This window comes from Lampris incognitus, chromosome 2 (assembly GCF_029633865.1).
Source record: "Lampris incognitus isolate fLamInc1 chromosome 2, fLamInc1.hap2, whole genome shotgun sequence".
NCBI lineage: Eukaryota > Metazoa > Chordata > Actinopteri > Lampriformes > Lampridae > Lampris > Lampris incognitus.
In genome coordinates this window covers 143732158-143756710 of record NC_079212.1, presented here as the reverse complement: position 1 = coordinate 143756710, position 24553 = coordinate 143732158, and the positions used below count along the sequence as shown (strand labels likewise).

The 24553-nt window shown below is 47.9% G+C and overlaps 1 protein-coding gene across 2 annotated transcripts in view; it reads left to right on the top strand.

The window, feature by feature from the left end:
* rbck1 (RanBP-type and C3HC4-type zinc finger containing 1) overlaps window positions 1–15155 on the top strand; it is a 32287-nt gene extending 17132 nt beyond the window's left edge. For both annotated transcript variants that reach the window (XM_056274216.1, XM_056274215.1), the window contains exons 7-12: window positions 940–1100; window positions 6110–6221; window positions 8388–8567; window positions 9810–9908; window positions 11647–11790; window positions 11951–15155. In XM_056274216.1, coding sequence (XP_056130191.1) covers window positions 940–1100; window positions 6110–6221; window positions 8388–8567; window positions 9810–9908; window positions 11647–11790; window positions 11951–12031 — 777 coding nt within the window. In that variant the 3' untranslated portion in view covers window positions 12032–15155. The remainder of the gene's footprint in view (window positions 1–939; window positions 1101–6109; window positions 6222–8387; window positions 8568–9809; window positions 9909–11646; window positions 11791–11950) is intronic.
* The last annotated feature ends 9398 nt before the right edge of the window (window positions 15156–24553 follow it).

The window sequence follows — 24553 nt, the reverse complement described above, 5'->3', positions numbered from 1 at the left end:
CAGTTAAGGTGTTTACATGGTAGTTACAATGATCAAATTATTACCTTAATCTGACTAAAATCGAATTTTTAACTTGCAGGTAAACACACTGAATAACTGTGGCGACCCATGTGTCCTAAATCAACTCTGTGCATAACTGTAGTCCACTGACTTCCTGTTTCTACTGCAGCAGTCATACCAGTTTCCTGTTTGTTGGCGTGTGCTATTGACAATGGCATATTTTTCGTGATGCCCGCAAGATTTACCATGGATAAATGTCAACGATATGCACAGAACTGTCCACAAACTTTCACCTGCACCTACCAGCAAATGGGTGAAAAATTTCAAGTTGTACATATCAAATTATGTCCACAATTCCGTCCGTCCGTCTGCTTATCCTCATAATTGTGGATGTAACATGGTAAATCTCGCAGACATTGCGAAAAATATGCCACCGTCAATAGCACACGGCAACAAACAGGAAACTGGTATGCCCACTGCAGTAGAAACCAGAAGTCAGTGGACTACAGTTACCCAGACAGCATCCGGATGTGTGCCACTTCAGGCAGTGATGCGGCACTGATGGCCTTCTTCTGGCCCTGACAAAACGGATGTGAGCCTGAAGTGGCCCACATGTATAATAGCAAATATGGCCCAAATATGCCAAACCGAATGTGGGCCTTTTTTGGCAAAGATGTGGTGCTCTGGGCAACATGTAGTCTCGATGTGACCCTGAAGTGGCCCGTGTGGTAAATGGTGAATATGGCCCAAATATCACAAAACAAATATGGGCCACCTTTGGCAAATATGTGGCACATGCGGCGGCACAGGGAAACCGTTTTTCATCTTATGAGCTGGATTACTAAAAGATGAATATGTTTGAACATCAGCTGTTGGACTGGAACGTAAACTGAATAAATGTACTTTTGTAAATCAATTCTCTCTCTCGCTCCCCTGAAGGCCCTGGCAGATGAGCGGCAGAGAAACTTCAGGTCTCTGCTGGAGACGGATGATCAAAGCCTCGTGCCGAACCCCTCCGAGGTGGACTGTCCCATCTGCTTCTGCACCCTGCAGCCAGGAGAGGGCGCCATGCTCCGAGATTGTCTACACAGCTTCTGCAGGTCAGGCATAAGAATACACTACAGTAAAATGTTTAACCAGCTCAAGGGAGTGTGAAAACTTTCACGTGAATTTCAGGGATGTAATATGAAGTTTGCCGTTTTTATTTGAAACGACAAAATTCAGGTAAAAACATTTGAAATGAAAGGAAACACGGTCCTTACATCCAAGTCACCGGTGTGATGTTGGGTCATCTTTCGAACAATCCACTGGTCACACCGATACCAACAGAGCCAAAACGCTGTGGAAAGTTCATTTTGAAGTCAATATTAAATGGCAGTGTTGTTTGTGGTGCTTTCTGATTTGATTTGATCGATAAAGTGGGTGTCATCAAACCGAGGACGACCACATACTGAACTGAAAACGTTTCAACCCATTCATGTCACTCAGCACGGAGGGAAATTATGTTTCATCTGAAATCCAAATCTGGCGGCACAGTGGCGCAGTGGTTAGCACGGTCGCCTCACAGCAAGAAGGTCTTGGGTTTGAGCCCCGGGGTAGTCCAACCTCAGGGGGACATCCCTCTGTGTGGAGTTTTCATGTCTCCCCGTGTCTGCGTGGGTTTCCTCCGGGTGCTCTGGTTTCCTCCCACAGTCCAAAGACATGTAGGTGAGGTGACTCGGCCGTACTAAATTGTCCTGAGGTGTGAACGTGTGTGTGTGTCGGCCCTGTCTGATGGCCTGACGGCCTGTCCAGGGTGTCTCCCCGCCTGCCGCCCAGTGACTGCTGGGATAGGCTCCAGCACCGCGTGACCCTGAGAGCAGGATAAGTGATTCGGATAATGGATGAAGGTGGTTATCACCCGTCTCTGTTAACACTGGGGTTTCCAGCTATGAGTGGAAGAGACACACACACACACAGTGTCTCTCTTGCTCTCGGTGCATGCTGGGAGTTGTTTGGTGAGAGCGACCTGCTGTTAGTAAATGTCATGTAATTATCCAGTTTCAGTAGGTTATTTTTGTCTTCGGGGCTGATGTTTTCAGACACTTTGTTTCTTGGTCTTGGGCTATATTTGCTGTAGTCTGTGTGCTTGTTTGTTGGACTTTTTCTTTTTTCTTGGTGTGAGCAAGATGGCGTCCTAAGAGGCGCTCCTCCTCTCACTATCCAACACAGAGCGCTGGTTCAGCCTGATCCATCTGTTCCAATACAGGTGGTTCTGCTTGCTGTGGGAGACCGTGGTGGGCACACCTGTCGTATGCCTCCAGGATGAACGAAGTTGTGGTTGTTTTCCTTAAAGAAGAGCGTTTTGTGGCTGAGCTAATAGTGAGCAGTGTCTCTGAACGGCGTCTATCTGCAGGTTTCGCCGCTCGTCGCGCCTTCACCCGGGTCACCGTCTCCGCTGTTCCCCCGTTCATTCCCAGTGAAGTGTTGGCGCAGGAGCTGCAGCGTTTCGGGAAGCTGGCGAGCAGTTTTAGGACTCTGGGGTTGGGTTGTACGGACGATAAGGTTAAAACATGTCCAATCTCGGGGCGTCCGGGTAGTGTAATGGTCTATTCCGTTGCCTACCAACATGGGGATCGCTGGTTTGAATCCCTGTGTTACCCCCGGCATGGTCCGGCGTCCCTACAGACACAATTGGCTGGGTCTGGGATGTGGGTGTGTGTCCTGGTCGCTGCACTAACACCTCCTCTGGTCGGTCGGGGTGCCTGTTTGGCGGGGAGGGGGAACTGGGGGGGGAATAGCGTGATCCTCCCATGCGCCTCCACCTGGTGAAACTCCTCACTGTCAGGTGAAAAGAAGCGGCTGGCGACTGACTCCACATGTATCGGAGGAGACATGGTAGCCCTCCCCAGATTGGCAGTGGGGGTGCAGCAGCGACCAGGACGGCTTGGAAGAGTAGGGTAATTGGTCGGATGCATTTGGGGAGAAAAAGGGGACCCCCCCCCCCAAAAAAAAACCATGTCCAGTCTCTGCGGAGACAGGTTTTCATGTTTCTGAATTGTCCGTCACAGACGCTGGAGGTGTCCTAAAGAGTGAAACATGAGGAGGGACATTACATGGTGTACGCTAGCACAGGCAGCATTACATGTTTTGAGTGTGGGGATGTGGGGCAAAAGCGGAACGCTGGCCCTCATAGGCCGGCCGAGGGGCGGCCTGAGACGGGGGCTGGGTCGGCCAAGGAGCACATTAACACTGGACACCGCTGCTCCGCAGGGGGACCGGCACCCCGCCGACTGAGCCTGAGGCAGGGGAGGGGAGGGGAGGGATACAACAGGCAGGCAGATAATCAGGAAGGGAAACGGCAGGCTGATTTGGGCAGTTAAGAATGTAATTAACGACAGCTTGGCTGTCCCGAGTGCCACAACAAACTAACGGAAAGGAGTAGAGGAGAAACGGGCACCAGGGAAAAGCAGCGGAAGACGGCCAGCAGCTGGACCTGACCATAGTCAGGCTGGTGGTGCAAAGGGGAGAAAGGGTGAGTCAGGCATTATGGAGTGTTGCTGGTGAGGATAAGGTGGAGGAAATAGGATATGAAACTGACTCTGACTGTATCTCTGTTACAGACTCACAGTCGTAAAGTGGAGGTCTGTATTCACATGGGGATAGTAATGGTTTTCTAGATGACACCTGGAAAATCTGTGAAAGTATCTTGAGGATTTTCCAGATACGGAAAAATTAATTGAAAGCGTGTCGACTTTGCAGAAATTAGTTGGGTTTGATTCGTTGAATGGAAAAAAAAAAGTTTCCGTTTGAGAAAACATGTAACAGCTCTCAGAAAGATGCGTAAGGCCACCTCACCTAGATCGTCCGTCAGGATGCCCCCTATAGGGTTTCGAGCTGTGCATGTTTGTTTACAGCATGGGGCGCTACTCCACATGCAGTTCTATGGTTCTCCACTAACTGGAGATTTTGTGTCTTTCCATTGTCAAGATGCACTGATCATCGGCAAAGCCACGATGTCCCCCGATCCATAACATCAGTCTATCGATGAATGCACCTAGGACTACTGCTGCCCCTAGGAGTAGCAGGATTTATTATCCAGGTTTACTCCTCTAGATCCACCGTGCTCTGCTCTGTTGTCTCCTGACGACGTTAACAGGGTTACTGCGAGGAGGGTGTGGCTCTTCACCACGCACGGACGGTCGTTCATCATGGAGAGGCTATATTTTGCGCATCACATGATGCTGGGGTGTATGGAGAGCAGTCTAGGACGCCATGAAAGGCCATCGAGGAAAGGTACTACTCCTGTACTTGACCCCTTAACCCCTAGCCTATAAAAGAAAAGGTTCTAAAAGGTTAAGGTTACGTTAGGTCATGACGAGTGTGTTGCACTGGGTGATCTTCCTCCTACTGCTGCTGGAGGAGCCCCTAATTCATGGAGCCAGGCTGGATGTCCATGACCGGTGCCCTCCAGGACTTTCCCAGAAACTGGTTTCCACCAGGAACATCACCCTACAGTGCATAGTGGCTGCAGCAGGATCGGGACTTGACAACACCGAGGCGGTAGCTCAGCTGCTCAACATGAGGTCTACGTGCCACATGAGAGACTTTTTAAAGCTACGGATTAAAAAACTGTCTGACGAGGAGCTGAAGATGACGAGGGACTACGACAGGGGAGCGAAGCATCCATGCAGAAATGACCTTTTTTTCCCAGAACTTGGGGGAGTATTGTGGTTAGTGGGGGGTGATGAAGATCTGGTTTTCTTTTCTTCTAATTTGTGTAACGAGGGAAAGTCTTGGATGTATAGTTGGGTTTTGTTTTATTGTATTTATTTGTTATGTAAATTGTGTAAACGCAACATCCATAGGACGTTGTGCGTCTGGGAGAGAGATCCTCCCCTGTTGCTCTCCCTGAGGTTTCTTCCTACTTTTACTCCCTGTTAAGGCACAACTCCCTAAAATAAAACCTTTATCTGATGCGAGGGTCTGGGGACAGGATGTTGTGTTGCTGTAAAGCCCCCCATGGTGAATTTGTGTTTATGTTGGGCTTTGCAAGCAGAGCTGATTTCAGTTTGAAATTCTGTTGTTGTTGTTACACATCCTTGCTCAGACGACACAACGCTCTTCTTTTTTCCTGAAACGGTTTTCATTTTATGAGCAGGATTATTAGACGATGATTCTGTCTGAATATCAGCTGCTGGACTGGAATGTTACCTGAATAAATGTACTTTTAAAATCTCTCTCTCTGGTAGTCTTGTGGTAAATGCATTTGTGAACATTTTAAATCTCACAATCCCCAAACAGTGTCCTTTTTGTAACATGTTTGAAACTGTTTTCCCTGAAAACATGCAAATAAGTCTTTTAAAATCAAATCTCTCTCTCACTCACCCACCCACTCTCTCTCACACACTCACTCTCACGCACTCACCCACTCTCTCTCACTCATCCACTCACTCTCACACACTCTCACTCTCTCACACACACACACTCGCTCTCTCTCACTCACTCACATACTCACTCTCTCACACACTCTCACTCACTCATCCACGCTCACTCTCTCACACACACACTCACTCTCTCTCCTCTCTCTCACTCACACACTCTCACACTCACACACACACTCTCCCTCACTCACTCACCCACTCTCTCACACACTCACTCACTCACTCACTCTCCCACTCTCTCACACTCACACACACACACACACTCTCACTCACTCATCCACTCACATACTCACTCTCTCACACACTCACTCATCCACTCACACTCACTCATCCACTCACATACTCACTCTCTCACACACTCACTCATCCACTCACACTCACTCATCCATGCACACTCACACACACACTCTCTCTCTTACTGTCGCTCACTCACACACTCATTCACACACACACACTTTCACTCACTCATCTTCTTGTTCTCTCTCTCACACACACACACTCTCTCCACTTGGTCTCCCCCAAAGTGTGAGTGAGGATTTTGTGTCTGCACCAGCCACTTTAAAAGACGTATTTGAAACAGTCGGTTCAGCCATCCTTACAATTTAAAAAACACCACAGCTGTGTGGATTATAGGCTGTACAAGTACGTTCACTACAGACTGATGATTTGATTTTGTGTCCTCCCAGAGAGTGTCTGAAAGGGACCATAGAGAACAGCCAGGATCCGGAGGTGTCCTGTCCCTTCATGGATAACGACTACAGCTGTGACAGTAAACTGCAGGACCGGGAGATCAGAGCCGTGAGTCCGAACCCAGCCCCACCAAACCTTTTCCCGCGCAAGACCCGACAGCCCAAATGTACCGCGTTTCATCACTCATCTAAGTGACCTCTTCAGTCAGACTGAAGAGGTCACTTAGATGAGTGATGAAACGTATCCGTCAGTAAACGTTGTATCCAGATGACCTGATTCAGCCCTCTTTGATCTTCCCACCTGGATTACTGAGCATCAAGACATAAAGATACATTCCCAAATGTTGCAGGTTACATTTGTAGATGAACCTGTAGGGATAGATTCACACGGCAAGTGAAAAGTCAGCACCAGCAAATGAAGGCACCCTTCATAGTAAACACAGCAAGGCCTCGCCAAATTCCAGTGGGCAAACACTACATCGATGTGTGCGTATGCTGAAAAGCAAGAATCAAATTTACCTCGAGCCTACCAAGACCGCATGAATTATAGTATGTACCTATACACAGACCCACTCGTACCTCTCCTATGCACCGGTCTCGTGAAATAGTGTTTGTCTGTTCTGTGTTACATAAATGAGAGAAACAAGCTACTGCTGAAAAACGCAAATGTACACACCAGAGCTGCGCACAGACACACAAACAAACACACTACCTGAACTACGATGCATAAAGTAAATGCAGTAAATTTGATGTTTTTGATGTGTTTTGTATTTGCGGCACAGTGGCGCAGTGGTTAGCGCGGTCGCCTCACAGCAAGAAGGTCCTGGGTTCGAGCCCCGGGGTAGCCCAACCTTGGGGGTCGTCCCAGGTCGTCCTCTGTGTGGAGTTTGCATGTTCTCCCCGTGTCTGCGTGGGTTTCCTCTGAGGGCTTCAGTTTCCTCCCACAGCCCAAAGACATGTAGGTCAGGTGACTCGGCTGAACTAAATTGCCCCTAGGTGTGTGTGTGTGTGTGTATGAGCCCTGTGATGGCCTGGCAGCCTGTCCAGGGTGTCGCCCCGCCTGCTGCCCAATGACTGCTGGGATAGGCCCATAGTTTTTAGCTCTTTTCCATATATTCTGAATACTTAAGTGCAGTGGCGGCTGGCCAGTACAGGGCGCTGGGGCGCCGCCCCCTTCAAATACCAAGAGATGGAAATCTACTTAAACATGTTAAATATAGTAAATATTAGTAGTGTATATTACATTTAGTTGTATAATGCAAATAAAAGTGTTTTCAGTCTGTGAGCGCCTGTCAGCAGCATTAAATACTGGTCCAAATGGTATTTGGTTGGTTTCTGTCTGAATACATATACTTCCTGGGTGAGAGGCGCCGCCCAAACCATACCTTATGTAGGCCCTCAAACTTGTGGCGAGCAGGTGACCTGAGGCTGCTGTCTGATTGGATTCTTCAGATTTTCCAGGGGGCGCAGTTCTGTGCCGCCCCAAACACTCCCACTTTTATTGGCAGTGAATTGGTATTGTTTTAACGTTTTTTGATCTAATGTGATTGGACAATTCTCGTGGCTGTCAATCATGTCCACACCCACCACCACGCCTGGTCTCGACTGTCAATCATCCACCATTTACGAACCCTGATCAAATCTATAGGCTATATTATCCTTCTTAACAACTCTGTGACTGTTTGGACATTAAAGCAGCTGTCAGGTGGGCTGCACCCAGGTAAATTGCGCCCCTCCCCCAAATTTTTAGCACCAGTCGCCACTGGTTAAGTGTTAAAGATTTTGTTGCTGTTCTTCTGTTTAGTACAAATGCACCAACCTCACAAAGACGGGCGGCATGGTGGCCCAGTGGTTAGTGCTGTTGCCTCACAGCAAGAAGATCCTGGGTTTGAACCCCAGGGTTGTCCAACCTTGGGGGGTCATCCCAGGTCATCCTCTGTGTGGAGCTTGCATGTTCTCCCCGTGTCCGTGGTGGGTTTTCTCCGGGTGCTCCGGTTTCCCCCACCATCAAAAAGACACGCATGTTAGGATTAATCCTCCTGTCTGTGCCCCTGACCGAGGCATGGCAAGACAAACTGGAGTTGGTCCCCGGGTGCTGCACGGCAGCTGCCCACTTCTCCTCGCTACACAGCTAGGATGGGTCAAATGCAGAAAAACAATTTTCCCAGGGGAATTAATAAAAGTAATAATAATAAGAGGACACATTCCTTGTAGAGTGAAAACATACTCAGCGAAATATATAATTCTGATTGTGACCTTCTGTTTTCTTGTGCAGCTCCTGACAGAGAAGGAGCACCAGAGGTTTCTGGACATACGTCTGAATATTGCAGAAAGCCGTCTGGATCACAGCTTCCACTGCCAGACACCCAACTGCCCCGGCTGGTGCATCTACGAGGACGAAGTCAACGAGTTTCCCTGTGAACTCTGCAACGAGACCAACTGCATCCTATGCAAGGTGAATAAATACGTCTCATCTGTGACTCAATGGTGGGAAGTTTTAAGATCTGAGATCCTTCTTTTAGGCCACCCAACACTGCAGTGCTGGTCTGTAAAACTTTTGAGTTTTGGGCAGTTAGCATAGCAGCTAGTCCTTTAAAGAGGTCCCAGTTTTGTTTTGTTTTAATTTACTAAGGTATGGGCAACAAACAGTACCTGCACTTCTAGCAAGTTAGTCATGCAAAATTTGAAACCGCAAATAAACTGCTGGATGGCAAGGCCAACATATTGTAACGACCACGGATAACTGGACTCGCTAGCCCTTGGCTAACAGGTCAGCCCCTTTAGTCGACTGGTTAACGTAGTAGCGCGTGGTGTGGGAGACCCGGGTTCACGTCCCGGTGCGAATGGTGCCCATGTCAGAGTGGGGTGTTGCCCAGCTGTCTTCAGTTAGTTTTTTTGTCTTCTTCTTCTTCAGTCTTCTTTCTCCTGCCATCTTTCTTCTTCTTCTTCTTGATTTGCAAACAATGTTATGTTGCATTACCGCCACCAACTGGAATGGAGTGTGGACTGGGAATCTAACTATACACTCACTAATTCAAACTAGAAGAATGCACTCAGTAGAGTGCGGATCTCCAGCAGGCGTATCTCCCCTTCTCTGGTGCTCGGACTTGGCGACAATTGACCCCTTTTTTTGCCTCCCGGCAGAAGGGAAAATATGGAGGCACTGCCTGCGAATCTCCCCTTCTCTGGTGCGCAGACTTGGGCAAAACGCAAGTTGAGGAATTAGAGCTCATTTGTGGTATGAAGCAGGTTTTTCAAAGGTTTTGAATCACCGCAACCTCGAGAGGTCCTTGATCATACAGTCATAACTGTGCACAAAAAATAATTAGGCTGAGGCCCAGTAGTAGATTTTGCAGTACATTTTTTCTGATGGTACACAGTAAAATCCTGAGTGTTAATTTAACTTCCTGAGTGTTAATTTAACTCTGAGAGTGTACAAATGGACCCGAAAGGATCCCATTTGTACACTCTCGGAGTTAAATTAACACTCGTTTTTTTACTGTGTAGGTTATTCTTGTCATCCATTATCCATTTTCCTCTCATATGTATTTGACGATGTTCTGTGCAAATTAATGCAGATTTAATTGATTCACACTGGATTGTTTTAATTTATTCAGTTGTGCTCCAAATTTGCTCATCATTTGGATGGAAACATGGCTGTTGACAGGTTGGCTTCCCTTTGTGTGTCTGTCTGCAGGCCATCCACAAGGACATAAACTGCAAAGAGTACCAGGATGACCTTCGCATCAGAGCCGAGAACGACCTGGCAGCCAAGCAGACCAAGCTCATGTTGGAAGTAGGCTGACTTTTCACAGCAACACGTTATACGCCACAAAACATTCTCCACTGAATTTGTGTCCCGGGACAGTTGCTTCTGTTGCTTTGTAGCAATGCTTGTGCAACGCCTTCAGTTTGGTGTCACCCACCCCGACCTATTTCAAATCTCATATCCCGCTCTGCACCCATATGACAGTTTTTAGGGCGGTTTGGTGGAAAGACACGTTGGCTGAACAGCGGTCAGGACATGGTGCAAGATTTATCGATTCATTTATTAACAAAAAGAGCGTGTCAGGCGTCCGGGTAGAATAGCGGTCTATTCCGTTGCCTACCAACACGGGGATCGCCGATTTGAATCCCCGCATTACCTCTGGCTTGGTCAGGGGTCCCTACAGACACAATTGGCCGTGTCTGCGGGTGGGAAGCTGGATGTGGGTATGTGTCCTGGTCGCTGCACTAGCGCCTCCTGTGGTCAGTTGGGGCACCCGTTCGGGGGGGGGGCGGACTGGGGGGAATAGCGTGATTCTCCCACACGCTACGCCCCCCTGGTGACACGCCTCACTGTCAGGTGAAAAGAGGCGGCTGGTGACTCCACATGTATCAGAGGAGGCATGTGGTAGTCTGCAGCCGAGGTGGAGGTCAGACCCTTTAGTTGACTGGTTAACGTAGTCACCCATGGTGCGGGAGACACGGGTTTGTGTCCTGGCTGCAGCGGTTCCCGGCTGCCCCTGAATTCACTACATGGGTGCCAGAAGTGGGATGGTGTGGCCATCAAAAGCACGTGTGCCCAGAGGCGTGAGGGAGCTGGTATGCCGAAGGAGGGGGGTAGTGTAATGTGCATGGATAAATAGACCCGCTAGCCCTTGGCTAACTGGTCGGACCCTTTAGTCGACTGGTTAATGTAGTCACCCGTGGTGCGGGAGACACGGGTTCACGTCCCAGCTGTGGCGATTCCCGGCCCCCCCCCCCCCCCTTCAACCGGGATGCTCAGAAGAGTAGGGTAGTTGGCCGGATAAAAATGGGTAGAAAAAGGGGCAAATTCCAAAAGAAAAAAAGAAACAGCGCATCAAAGCCTGACGATCAACACAAGGTCTCTTTTTGGGGGCGGTCCACCGTCTCTTTTCATTCCTTTACCGAGTCAGATTGGTGACCATAAGCACCACCCAGTCTGCCAGCACCATCAGTGCTCCTCCCTTTTTTACACATAAAAATATAGATTTAGAAGGTGGATGGAAAGAAAAAGGTAGATTTGAATTGACACACAGGAGCCGTTTTTTTTTCTCTCCCCCTTTTTCTCCCCAATTGTATCCAGCCAATTACCACACCCTTCCCTGCTCCACCTCCTCTGCTGATCCAGGGAGGGCTGAAGACCACCACATGCCTCCTCTGATACATGTGGAGTCGCCAGCCGCCTCTTTTCACCTGACAATGAGGAGTTTCAACAGGGGGACGTAGCGCATGGGAGGATCAAGCTATTCCCCCCCCCCGAACAGGTGCCCCAACTGACCAGAGGAGGCGCTAGTGCAGTGACAAGGACACATACCCACATCCGGCTTCCCACCCGCAGACACAGCCAATGGTGTCTGTAGGGACACCCAACCAAGCCTGAGGTAACACAGGGATTCGAACCGGCGATCCCCGTGTTGACAGGCAACGGAATAGACCGCTACGCTACCTGGACGCCCCATATTACTGATTTCTTACTTTTGGTTCTGCCATACTAATTGATTGATTACTAACCGATTAATTATTTCCAGGCTTTGGTGCAGAACGGTGAGGCCATGCACTGTCCTCGCTGTGCCATTATTGTCCAGAAGAAAGATGGCTGTGACTGGATATGCTGTCTGATGTGCAAGACGGAGATTTGCTGGGTCACCAAACAGGCTCGCTGGGGGGCAAATGTAAAAACACACCCACACACACCTGACAGAGACGCACACAGACACACAAGATGTGATGCTTGCACGAAGAATAGCGGACAGAGACCTTCTTGATAGTACAGAGACTTCACCGCAGATCTTTGTCTAAGTGTTTGACTGACTCGTGTGTATTTTTTCTCAGGGTAATGGAGACACATCAGGGGGCTGTAGATGTCGAGTCAACAATCAACTCTGCCACCCCAACTGCCAGAATTGCCATTGAGACAAGCGCACTTATGTGTGTGTGTGTGTATATATACACGCACACACACACACACGCACACACACACACACACACATACACATACACATGTTCCATCTCAAGTAACACAGCACCCAAAAATACCTCCGAATCCCAAAATGCAACCAAACTTCTGCATGTGGTAAATGGTAAATATGGCCCAAATATCACAAAACTAATATGGGCCACCTTTGGCAAATATGCGGCACATGTGGCACTGCTATGGCTTGGTTCTGGCCCAGATCTGGCAAACAGGAGCAGACCGCCCAAGTGCCATCATCCCACGCCGTATGTGGGCCGGATGAGAGTGTCGGGTGTGGGACGGGTACGGGCCACAGCAGTTTTGCTATCTGGACGGGGAGGGCTGCAGACTACCACATGCCTCCTGCGATACGTGGAGTCACCAGCCACTTCTTTTCACCCGACAGTGAGGAGTTTCGCCAGGAGGCCGTAGCGCGTGGGAGGATCTCGCTATCCCCCCTCCCCCCCAAACAGGCGCCCCGACCGACCAGAGGAGGTGCTAGTGCAGCGACCAGGACACACACTCACATCCGGCTTCCCACCCACAGACATGGCTAATTGTGTCTGTAGGGATGCCTGACCAAGCCGGAGGTAACACGGGGATTTGAACCAGCGATCCCCGTGTTGGTAGGCAACGGAATAGACCGCCGCACCACCCAGATGCCCGTAACAAGTAGTTTTATCACAATTCCAGTTGTTCAGAACGTTTTGATTACTGCTGTCACGGTTAGGACGAGTACTTCCAGGGCACGTAACTGCATGTGTAGACAGACGTTGTCTGGTTGAATGAAAACAGCAGCGGTTTGTTTCTGTGTCCTGTGCTCGCTGACCTCTCCCATGCCGACGATGACCCAAGTGTTTTCACACCTCGATGTGAAACAAGAAGTCATTAACACACTGAACACTCACCAAAGACGAGGAGCAACTCTAAAGAGTTAAAAACCAAAGGGAATACACGCTTGAGTATACAATACACACATTTTATTCACGAGTTTAAAAGGTGCCAGTAATTGTGATGTTTTTTGAGCATTCATTTCTTTTACAATGTTTTATTAACTGAAAATTAGATTTCTCTCATCTCTTAAGTATAAAATTAAACTGATGAAGAACTTTTGAATAACAATTTCTCATTAGCCTTTTGTTGCTTGTGTATGAAGGACGCCGACGGTGGAGGGGTATAATAGAAGCACTAATTGGTTATATTACTAATTGATTGATCGTCATTGTCATTGTCCTAAAAGTTAAGTTGTTTTTTTTACTTGACTTTTGAGAGCTGCATTCAAATATATAAAACCATTCACAATCCGTCGTTTAGCTCGAGACGAAAATGATCCTTTAGATAGAAATCAGGGAACTTTTCCTCTTGGTTAGGTATGTGACATTTACTTAATGCTATGAATTATCTGCCACGTCCTGTGGGCCCAGGGACCACGGCCCTGACCGGAGCTGTGCCCTGACAGGATGCGGAAGCGGGGCAAGCTAAGCTAACTGCAAGCCCATGCAGACCGGCAGTTCCGGTAACACCGAGGGTGGTCTGACAGGACGCGGAAGTGGGGCAGGCTAAGCTAACTGCTAGCCCATGCAGACCGTCAGTTCCGGTAACACCGAGGGCGGTCTGACAGGACGCGGAAGTGGGGCAGGCTAAGCTAACTCATAGCCCATGCAGACTGGCAGTTCCGGTAACACCGAGGGCGGTCTGACAGAATGCGGAAGCGGGGCAGGCTAAGCTAACTGCTAGCCCATGCAGACTGGCAACACCGAGAGTGGCCTGACAGGACGTGGAAGTGGGGCAGGCTAAGCTAACTGCTAGTCCATGCAGACCGGCAGTTCCGGTAACACCGAGGGTAGTCTGACAGGACGCGGAAGTGGGGCAGGCTAAGCTAACTGCTAGCCCATGCAGACCGGCAGTTCCGGTAACACCGAGGGCGGTCTGACAGGACACGGAAGTGGGGCAGGCTGAGCTAACTGCTAGCCCATGCAGACTGGCAGTTCCGGTAACACCGAGGGCGGTCTGACAGGATGCGGAAGCGGGGCAGGCTAAGCTAACTGCTAGCCCATGCAGACTGGCAACACCGAGGTTGGTCTGACAGGACGTGGAAGTGGGGCAGGCTAAGCTAACTGCTAGTCCATGCAGACCGGCAGTTCCGATAACACCAAGGGCGGTCTGACAGGACGCGGAAGCGGGGCAGGCTAAGCTAACTGCTAGCCCATGCAGACCAGCAGTTCCGGTAACACCGAGGGCGGTCTGACAGGACAAGGAAGTGGGGCAGGCTAAGCTAACTCATAGCCCATGCAGACTGGCAGTTCCGGTAAGACCGAGGGCGGTCTGACAGGATGCGGAAGCGGGGCAGGCTAAGCTAACTGCTAGCCCATGCAGACTGGCAACACCGAGGGTGGTCTGACAGGATGTGGAAGTGGGGCAGGCTAAGCTAACTGCTAGTCCATGCAGACCGGCAGTTCCGATAACACCAAGGGCTGTCTGACAGGACGCGGGGCAGGCTAAGCTAACTGCTAGCCCATGCAGACCGGCAGTTCCGGTAACACCGAGGGCGGTCGGACAGGACGTGAAAGCGGGGCAGGGTAAGCTAACTTTTTCGTTTTTAGTTTAGCACCGCTGTGGGCTGGGGGAAACGATGTTGAAATGAAATGACAAAGTGTTTCTGGTTTCTGAATTATTTCTAGATGGGAAGAATTAAACCATTTTTTATGCTTATGTTAAGCAGATGTGTCTGTAATGCAGAAAAAACCTCTCCAAGCCTCTTTGACTCTGAAGCACATTTTACAATATTTTGTACTCTTGCATGTATTGTAACTGAACTGCTGAACACTAATTATGCATTGTTAACCTGGGACAAATGATTTTGTTTTCTTTTTTGCTTCTGTCAATTTTATTTCCCGCTGCTCTTTAAATAATGAATGATTGTTTTTATTTTATATGCACCTTTACTTTAAGATTTTTAGCCGGGACGAGCGCCTGTCTCTATTAGACAACTAGCATGAGATGCCTGTCCACTTCATAAGCTGCCTCAACACAGTGTGTTGACTCTTAAAGGGGGATTTCACCCAAAAAAATAAATAAAAGATATGTCAACTCAAGTCCATTTTATTTGTAAAACCCAATATCCCAAATTTGCCTCAGGGGGCTTTACAGCAACACAACATCCTGTCCTTAGACCCTCGCACCGGACAAGGAACAACTCCCTAAAAAAAAAAATTTAAAAAAAAATAGGAGGAAACCTCGGGGAGAGGAACAGAGGAGGATCTCTCTCCCAAGACGGACAACGCGCAATGGATGTTGTGTTTACACAATACAACCTTGAAAGAGGATAACACAATTACAATGGAATTATAAGATATATAAAGAATATGATGAGGATCCCAAGCAGTGTCCAGATGCCACAAGAACAGCACAGGACCCAAGCCACGGGACCACCATCACCATGTAAACCCCCCCCCCCAAAAAAACCCAACAACACACACACAGTCACGTCTGAGTCAGAGAAGGATATAACATTGAAACAGGATAACAAAATTATATGGATTTATATAGATAAATATATATAAAAACGTGTCGTGGCAATTGTTTGACCAGACTATCACAGAAGATTCAGACTCAGTTCTTAGCAGTATGATCAGTTAAATCAATTTCTCCGCGATGACCTCTTCGAAATGAACACGGTAACGTTTCCAAACTCAAGACTCGTGGCCCCTTTCTGCCTCACAATCTGCGCACGCACATTTAGCTCATGTCAACAAGAGAACACGTCTATAAACATTGACTATGTTTACATGTTTGTGTTAGTCCGACCAAAACTGGACTTTTGAAATACATGTAGACGCTTTAGTCCGACTGAGACCGTACTACTGTAAACTACAAAAGACTCAGCGGTCAGTGACGTCGCTTTGTGGTGCAGTGCACCTCTGGTCGAATCCCGCAGTGGGCATTGATTGAGCTACGTTACAGTACTAATGCCGAGTACCTATGCGTGAATGAGAGGGAGGACAGTGGAATGGTCAGGGTGCAAGGAGTGGAGGTGACGAAGGCATTTGAGTTTAAATACTTGGGGTCAATTGTCCAAAGTAACGGGGAGTGCAGAAGAGAGGTGAAGAAGAGAGTGCAGGCAGGGTGGAGTGGGTGGAGGAGAGTGTCAGGAGTGATGTGTGACAGAAGGGTACCAGCAAGAGTTAAAGGGAAGGTTTACAAGATGGTTGTGAGACCAGCTATGTTGTATGGTTTGGAGACAGTGGCACTGATGAAAAGACAGGAGGAGGAGCTGGAGGTGGCAGAGTTGAAGATGTTAAGATTTTCACTGGGAGTAACGAAGGAGGACAGGATTAGGAACGATTATATTAGAGGGACAGCTCAGGTTGGACGGTTTGGAGACAAAGCAAGAGAGGCAAGATTGAGATGGTTTGGACATGTGTGGAGGAGAGATGCTGGTTATATTGGGAGAAGGATGCTGAATATGGAGCTGCCAGGGAAGAGGAGAAGAGGAAGGCCAAAGAGGAGGTTTATGGATGCGGTGAGGGAGGACATGCAGGTGGCTGGTGTGACAGAGGAAGACGCAGAAGACAGGAAGAAATGGAAACGGATGATCCGCTGTGGCGCCCCCTAACGGGGGCAGCCGAAAATAGTAGTAGACAGTGCTAACGCCAAGTGTACGTCACACGACTTTTAAAAAAATCTTTTAAAAATCCTGTAAAAGGACAGCAGCTCACATCTAACGACTGTCTTTTAAAAGTCGTGGTTGACCGAGCGCACACGAGGCGGTCCGGGACGGACAGAGACTCATGGCGGGGTCGCACGTCACTGGGCTAGTTACCTTCCTCTAAATGGAAACAACACAACGTTAGCTGGGCTAGCTAATCCCCACATTCGTGTTGTATGAGCTAGCTAGCGATTACGTTAGCCGAGGAGGTAAAAACAGTGTGCTAGCTAACGTTAGCTAACGTTAGCTTGAAATAGTTTGAACTCACCAGGTAGCTGAGGGGCACCTTTGTGTTTCTCCTCTCAGTCGCGGGGAAACGTCTGTCGCCGCGTTGCTGCCACAGCGCCGCCGACGTCTCTCCTGGTTGTCTCGTCCGCCTCTTCGCCGCCATGTTTTTGGCTGCTGGTTCTTCTTCCTCGGGGTTTAACGGCGGTCGGCGTTTGGTTTTATTGTGACCTCATTCATTGGCAGTTGGCGAACAGTTGCGTCAATGCACGTCCGACAGACCTCCGACGAAGTCAAACCATTTTGAAATGATCCGGGAGGTCGTCGGCAATTTCCAGATTTGGGCGGGAAAGAAACATCGGGGCCGTTAAAACTGACAGACGCGGGATTTTGCGACGATTTCTTCAAGGTTATTCTGCCACTGTAAAGTTAGTCGGAGGTCCGTCGGTGACCCACAATCTGGGCAAAAGCCGGCTGTTGTCGAATTTCTCCAAGTCGGAACACACCATAACGCGGTCGGGCCCGAACTGGCATAGGCGTTCTGCGCATGCGCCATAGCTCCCGCGGCGGTCTTTCACCCGGAAGTAGAACCGCGTAGTCGCGACACGGCGAGTGCTAGAGCGAGAAGCACGCATTTCTGGACGGACGAGGAGACAAACTTTGTTGTGTCAGCCAGGCACGTAGCCAGGTAGGTGGTTTTCGTGTCTGAACCCCCCCCCCGAAACCCCACGGCCCGTCTGAAATGGCACCAATAATTATTTAGTTATCGTTTTGATTATTTGTCACCGCCCCTCTAGCCTACTCATACACTGCATCTATCGTGACTGACAGGCGTTAAACCTGTCAGTTAATTTGTTTCCAAACATGATGTATCTTATTGGTCTGTTTCGTAAAACAAATAAAATCACAGGCTTTTGATTGGCTCAGGGGTCTGACGAGTCAGCTAAGCAACCTGCCACTGGTTATGCTAGCTGAATGGTGGATCTATAGTTTGCTTTTCAAAAGCAATGGAGTTGCCGAAAGCTGCCTGTAAATCAGGCAAGAGCAGTAAAGTTAATATTCGTAAAATCAGTGATTTTTTTGTTTCAACGTGTCCCGACTCAAAAAAGAAAAACAAGAACATTACAGGTGATCTGGTCACTAAGGTTACCGATTTCCCGGAGCAAGTGTTAGCAGACCCACTGCCCTCCTCCTCGGAAACGGAGCCAGAGTTAGCAGACCCGCCCGCCGTCCTCTACCTCGGAAACGTTTTCACACGACTTTGTGGATTATATTGGTGGGAAAATATCAGACGAACAGAGAAGAGAAATATTCTCACTGGACTGGACGGCCAATATTGGACAAACATTCCCTACAAAACTAGGAGGTAAACTACGTTTCCAACGTCATGGGATTGACCAGTATAGCTGGCTAGCTAGTGTACTCAACAAGGTCCGGCGGTTGTTTCTGTAAGCACTGTGTTGCGTTTGCAGTCGAGCATGTGGGCAAGGGAGGGCACAGAAAAGCTGGCAAGCTAATTAATGTCCACTTCTCAGACTGGAAACATGCTTTAGAGACGTTCAAAGACCATGCACAAAAGGCATATCACAAGGATGCAAGTTTGAAAGCGGACAATTTCCAAATGGTTCTCAACAATAAAATGGATGCAATTTCACTGAGGCTAGATTCTGAGAGAAAAAAGCGAGTCCAAGAAAACAGAGAAAAACTCAAAAGCATCATTGCAACGTTGATTTTTTTGCGGTCGCCAAGAACTCGCCCTGAGAGGTGATATTGATTCAGGACCAGTGACATTGAATGAGCCAACTCACAATGACGGAAATTTCAGGGCTTTACTCAGGTTTAGGGCTACATCTGGCGACACAGTACTGTTACAACACTTGAGTAAATGTGCAGCAAACGCTAGCTACTGCAGTCCTGATGTACAAAATGAAATAATCAGCATCATTGGAGATGTGATAACAAACAAACTGGTGCAGAAAGTAAACTCCGCGCAGTGTTTCACTGTGTTGGCAGATGAAATGAAAGATGTTTCAGGGCGGGAGCAGCTTTCTGTCTGTGTCAGATACGTGAACCAGCATGACAGCCAATATAGCATCAGAGAGGAGTTTTTGTCCTTTGTTGATATCGAGAAGTTAACCGGGGAGGCAATCGCCAATTCAATCGAAAGTCAGTTGACAAATGCAGGCGTTGATTTACAGTTTTTACGTGGCCAGGGACACGACGGCGCATCTGCCATGAGTGGCCGTTTAAATGGTGCCCAAGCTAAAATCAAAGAGAAGCACAAGCAAGCAGTTTATGTGCACTGTGCCAGCCACAGTTTGAATTTGGTCCTAAACAAGTGCTGCACTGTACAAATGGTGCGAAATTGCTTTGGAATTGTCTCGGAAATCTGCACTTTTTTCCATGATTGGGCTTTGCGGTCTGCATGCAGTCTGCGGCACGAGACGGAGCGTCTTTTACCCGACTGCAAGAAAACGCGACTGAAGAAGTTGTGTGAAACGAGATGGGTCGAACGCCACGACGCAATATTTACATTCAACGAGCTTTTAGACCATGTGCGATCCAGCCTGCAGAAAATCAGTGAAACCTTCACAGGAGACACATCTGTCAAAGCCACTCAGCTCTTTATTTCAACTGACAATGCAGAATTCATGCTGTCCATGAATGTGAGTGAGAAGATGCTTGCAAAAACCTACCACCTGTCCACCTTCCTTCGGAAGGAAAATTGTGACTTGGTGAGTTGCGTTTCAGCTGCTAATGCTGTTATTAAGCAGGTAGATGAGATGAGGGCTAACTCTGAGATGGAGTTCAGGCAGATTTTCCAAAAGACCTCTTCCCAAGCAGCCAAGTATGGGGTTGAATTTCGACCACGAAGAGGCGCGGACTGCAATGAGGATCCATTGAAGGCCTGTGAAAATCACTACCGGCAAAAGCTTTTCATAGTCATGCTTGACTTTTATTCATCACATATGAAGGAACGCTTCAGCAAACACAGAAACGTGATCTCCAACCTCTGCTCCTTACTGCCATCTAAGGTCAGCATGCTGAACGACAGCTCAGCTCAAGCGCTCTCCAACCTGTATCCTGATGAAGTGTCACCGCATCTGGAAGTTGGAAAGTCAGAAATTGACACCTGGCGGGATAAATGGAAAGATGCAACTTATGTTCCACAAAATGCCATTGAGGCATTAAATGCCTTTAACAGTGAGTTGTTTCCAGGCATCTTCAAGCTTCTCCGCGTTTTGACCACGCTTCCTGTCACCAGTGCCCATGTCGAGAGAAGTTCTTCCCGTCTGGGAAGGATCAAGGACAAAATGCGCAGTACAATGACGGAAAGACGGCTTAATGGACTGACATTGCTCTCGGAGCACAGAGACATTGTGGTGACGCCGGAAGAGGTACTGGACATCTTTTGCAGACAAAAAAGACGATTGGACCTGCTTTTATAAGGTAAGACCCACTTTTATTTATTAATGCATTGATGATTATCTATGGGCCATTAATACGTTGACATTTACAGTACGGTTGGGTATTAGGCTATAGTATACAGTGTGGGAATTTTATTTACCGGTAGCTTTCGGCAGTGTTGCCCGACCCCCCCCCAAAACATGTTTCTGGCTACGGGCCTGGTGTCAGCTCGACATGGAACCCGCTTGCCAACTGGTTTGTCGCAATTGGCCCGATACAAATTGGGGAGTAAAGGGGAAAAATTGGAAAAGGAAAAAAAAATTGTTTGTCGCTTGTTTGGTATGTGACCGGAAGAAGGTCCAATAGCAACCAGCTGAAAGGGGGTATATCGCCACCTAGCGTACCGGAGTCTGACATACTTCTGTCAATAAATCGATTCTGCCCCGGTTCTTGTCTACTGGGACAACGACAGTAGTCCAATAACATGGCCTAATCGAGCTATAACCGTAGCACGACTCAACTGTGCATGTAAACGCAGGGAGTGAGACCGCCTGCCTGCCCACCCTGCTGTATTGCTCCCAAGCTCCCCTCTCCTAAATGCATGAATCACAATAACCACTCCTACCACTGGTGGTGGTGAAATGTGCAAAGCGAAGTATTTAATAATCTACAGAACCAAACAGCTAACGTTATGAAAAGTGTGACCACATGTTGCCCAAAGCGTAGGTCGTTAAAACTGGCAACTAACAATACAAGGTGTCTTAATTCCATTTGACCTTTCACCTATTGGTAGCTCTAAAGCAGTGGTTCTCAACCTTTTTGGGGTGCTGGACCCCCTGCGTATTTTTGATCTACCCTGAGGACCCCTCCACCTGATCTTGGGGGAGGGGGGTTGCAATTTGATAGAAACAGTAGAAACTGCATTTTAAATTGCATTATAGCATTTATTCACTCTTTGGGGCAAAAATAAGAGCTTTCAGTTGTAACTTAGATATAGTTAACAAAACAGAATTCTTATGCAGTAACTTTCAGATATATGTAACAAAACAGAATTCTTATGCAGTAACTTTCAGATATATGTAACAAAACAGGATATGTATTCAGTAACTTTCAGATATAGTTAACAAAACAGAATATGTATTCAGTAACTTTCAGATATATGTAACAAAACAGAATTCTTACGCAGTAACTTTCAGATTTATGTAACAAAACAGAATTCTTATGCAGTAACTTTCAGATATATGTAACAAAACAGAATATGTATTCAGTAACTTTCAGATATATGTAACAAAACAGAATATGTATTCAGTAACTTTCAGATATATGTAACAACAGAATTTTTATGCAGTAACTTTTAATAATGCAAACGGGAGCGAGATCTCTTATTAAAATACAATAAATTACACTTGTGAAACAGATGTAATTAGAGAAAAAAGTCCTGTTACCCTTTATAGTTTAGGTAGATAAAGGTCTCAGTCACATTTGAGTAAAATAATCCTATTTCTATAAATGTCATAGGATCTTTTTTTTTTAAAGATATTTTATTTTCACGGACCCCTTGCAATTACACCACGGACCACTAGGGGTCCGCGGACCCCCGGTTGAGAAACACCGCTCTAAAGTTCTGCCTTTCTACTGACCACGTCAACAAGACGCTCAAATCTGGGGTTTCATCAATATCAGATCTCTCGTCTAGTCAAGTGAGAGACGCTTTGCTGGAGCGACGGCGCAAAACAAGGCGCTCTTTCACGTTATTATGGGAAGTGTAAGTTATTTTCGGTTCATTATGAAACTGGCGGGACAAATTGTAGGTAATTAATGGGGAAACACAAAGTGCGAGCTGTCTCCAAGTGTTTTCTCCTGCCTGGTATTTTCTGAGCTCCACCACCAGTGGAACGGCCTGGAGGGGATGGTCCGAGCTCCTATCCTGTCTAGCTCCCTTCATAAGCAAGTCTTTGTGAATGTCCTCGCTGACGACTCCATTCTGTATTTTCCCCCTTTCTTGAGTTTGCTCGCTCGCCCAGGACTTGTTTTACCCCCTATAGTACGTCTGGCCCCGAGAAGAGGTCTCAGAACCAGAAGCGTGTGGTGTATTGGCCGTGTAGGTTTGCACGTACGTGGAATTTTGAGTCCGGTTTCGTGGTTCTCTCGGTGCACTTCACGCAGAATGACAAAACACATTCAAATCAAGAATGGTTTTTTTTTGACATGGCATGAATCTAAATGCATTTTTGGGAATGGAAATAGCTGCGCATAAAAAAAAAACCCCACACAAATTGTACATCTTTACTCTAGTTTATTAGCATTTTGTCGTACAACTTTACATAAGTGCAACAGAGTCGTCATAAGAAACTGAACATAGAAGGCAGATAAGATTTTTTTCTTTTTATAGGGCACAGAAAATTGGGAACGGAACCACAAAGTGCACATGATGTGATTTAATGCTGCAGAATCACTGGACTGCAGGGCACCACAAAGACTCCTTTGAGGAGTGCGCGTGCGTGCGAAAAGCGTCTCGTGTGTTTCATGTAAGACAAAAGACATTTATGTGCATTTTCCAGAAAATCCGTTGAAATGCAGTCCAACAGAAACTCGGAATAAGATATTTAATAAAAAAAAAATACACTGGAGACAGCCGGGGTTACCGGTGTGAGCCCTGCCCGTCTGCCTCGCCGAGCCGTCTTATTATATCGTAGCAAAGTTGTGACCGCCAACTTAAAGCAGTAACCATACTGAAGACCGACTCAAGTGAACAGTGAAAATGCAGCTTTTCTGACGTGAACGTGGAGCGAGAGCAGCTACTTGGTCTCGTGCGGTGTCCCATTTCCCCGTTTAATGCAAAAATTAAAAAAAAAAAGACACAACTTTGTCGGCCTGAGGAATAGGAAATCTAACTCGGTTCAAGTTGTTTTTTTTGCAGCTTCGGTATTTCTCCGGCCACCAGGCCGTCGCTTGAGCGGCTGTGAGAGACGCTTGGTTCGTTATGAGGTTTCTCCTCGAAGCGCGAGGCGTCATGTGCCACGGTTCAAGGAAGTCACGACACACGGGCGCACTCTCGAGACGGTACAGCTCGAGCGACTCGGTAAAGGAAACGCCGACGACTCGTCTCGTGACAAAAACCCTCGGACCGACTTTAAGATGCAAACCAGAGAAGGCTGGACCGGTTCATCTGGACACCAGGTTTACTGACGGACATGGTTCATCACTCAGCCAAGGGCCCGGACACACCAAACCGACTTGCGGCGACGAAGGCCGGCTGTTGCGTCACGTGCCGTCTGGGCCAGAAAGTAGCACTTGACCACACCGCAAAGACTACAGCCGACGACCAACTAGCATGTACGTTCTGCACTCATTCGCTAAGCTGGACACCCAATCAGAGTGACCTCTCTCCCCGACGGACTCCGCCGAGTCAACATGCTGAATCGGCCGAAAAGTGGCCGACAGGGGTCCCGACTACTGCCGACGGTGCAGGACACACCGCAAAACCCTAGGGCCACAGACGCTCACCGACGTGACTGGTGACCGGCCTGTCAGGGCCCCAAGTGACCTCTTCAGTCTCACCTGACTGCAGGTGTCCCCACCCTTATAAACAACACAGTGGCATAACGACCCAAACCAATGACCACCAGTTTCATATGCAAATATGGGCGTGATCATTACCCAGAGTTACAGTGGCCATGTGTCCTGTTCACAGAGGACTGGCGACAGATGTACTCTTACCACCATTTGACCATTCATCACCAGCGGGTAAATGGTCATCCAAATGGTGACCATTCACGTGACAGATGGATGACCATTTTGGATAAATGGTCATTCAAAATGGGCGTGACCATTTATCCATTAAACTCTATCCAAATATGGGCGTGACCACGCCCATATTTGGATATGAACCCGATTGTTGGTTTGGGTCGTTACGCCACTGTACTGTTTATAAGGGTGGGACACCTGCAGTCACTGTATTGGGTGGGGGACACCTGCAGTCACTGTATTGGGTGGGGGACACCTGCAGTCACTGTATTGTTTATAAGGGTGGGGTACCTGCAGTCACTGTATTGGGTGGGGGACACCTGCAGTCACTGTATTGGGTGGGGACACCTGCAGTCACTGTACTGTTTATAAGGGTGGGATACCTGCAGTCACT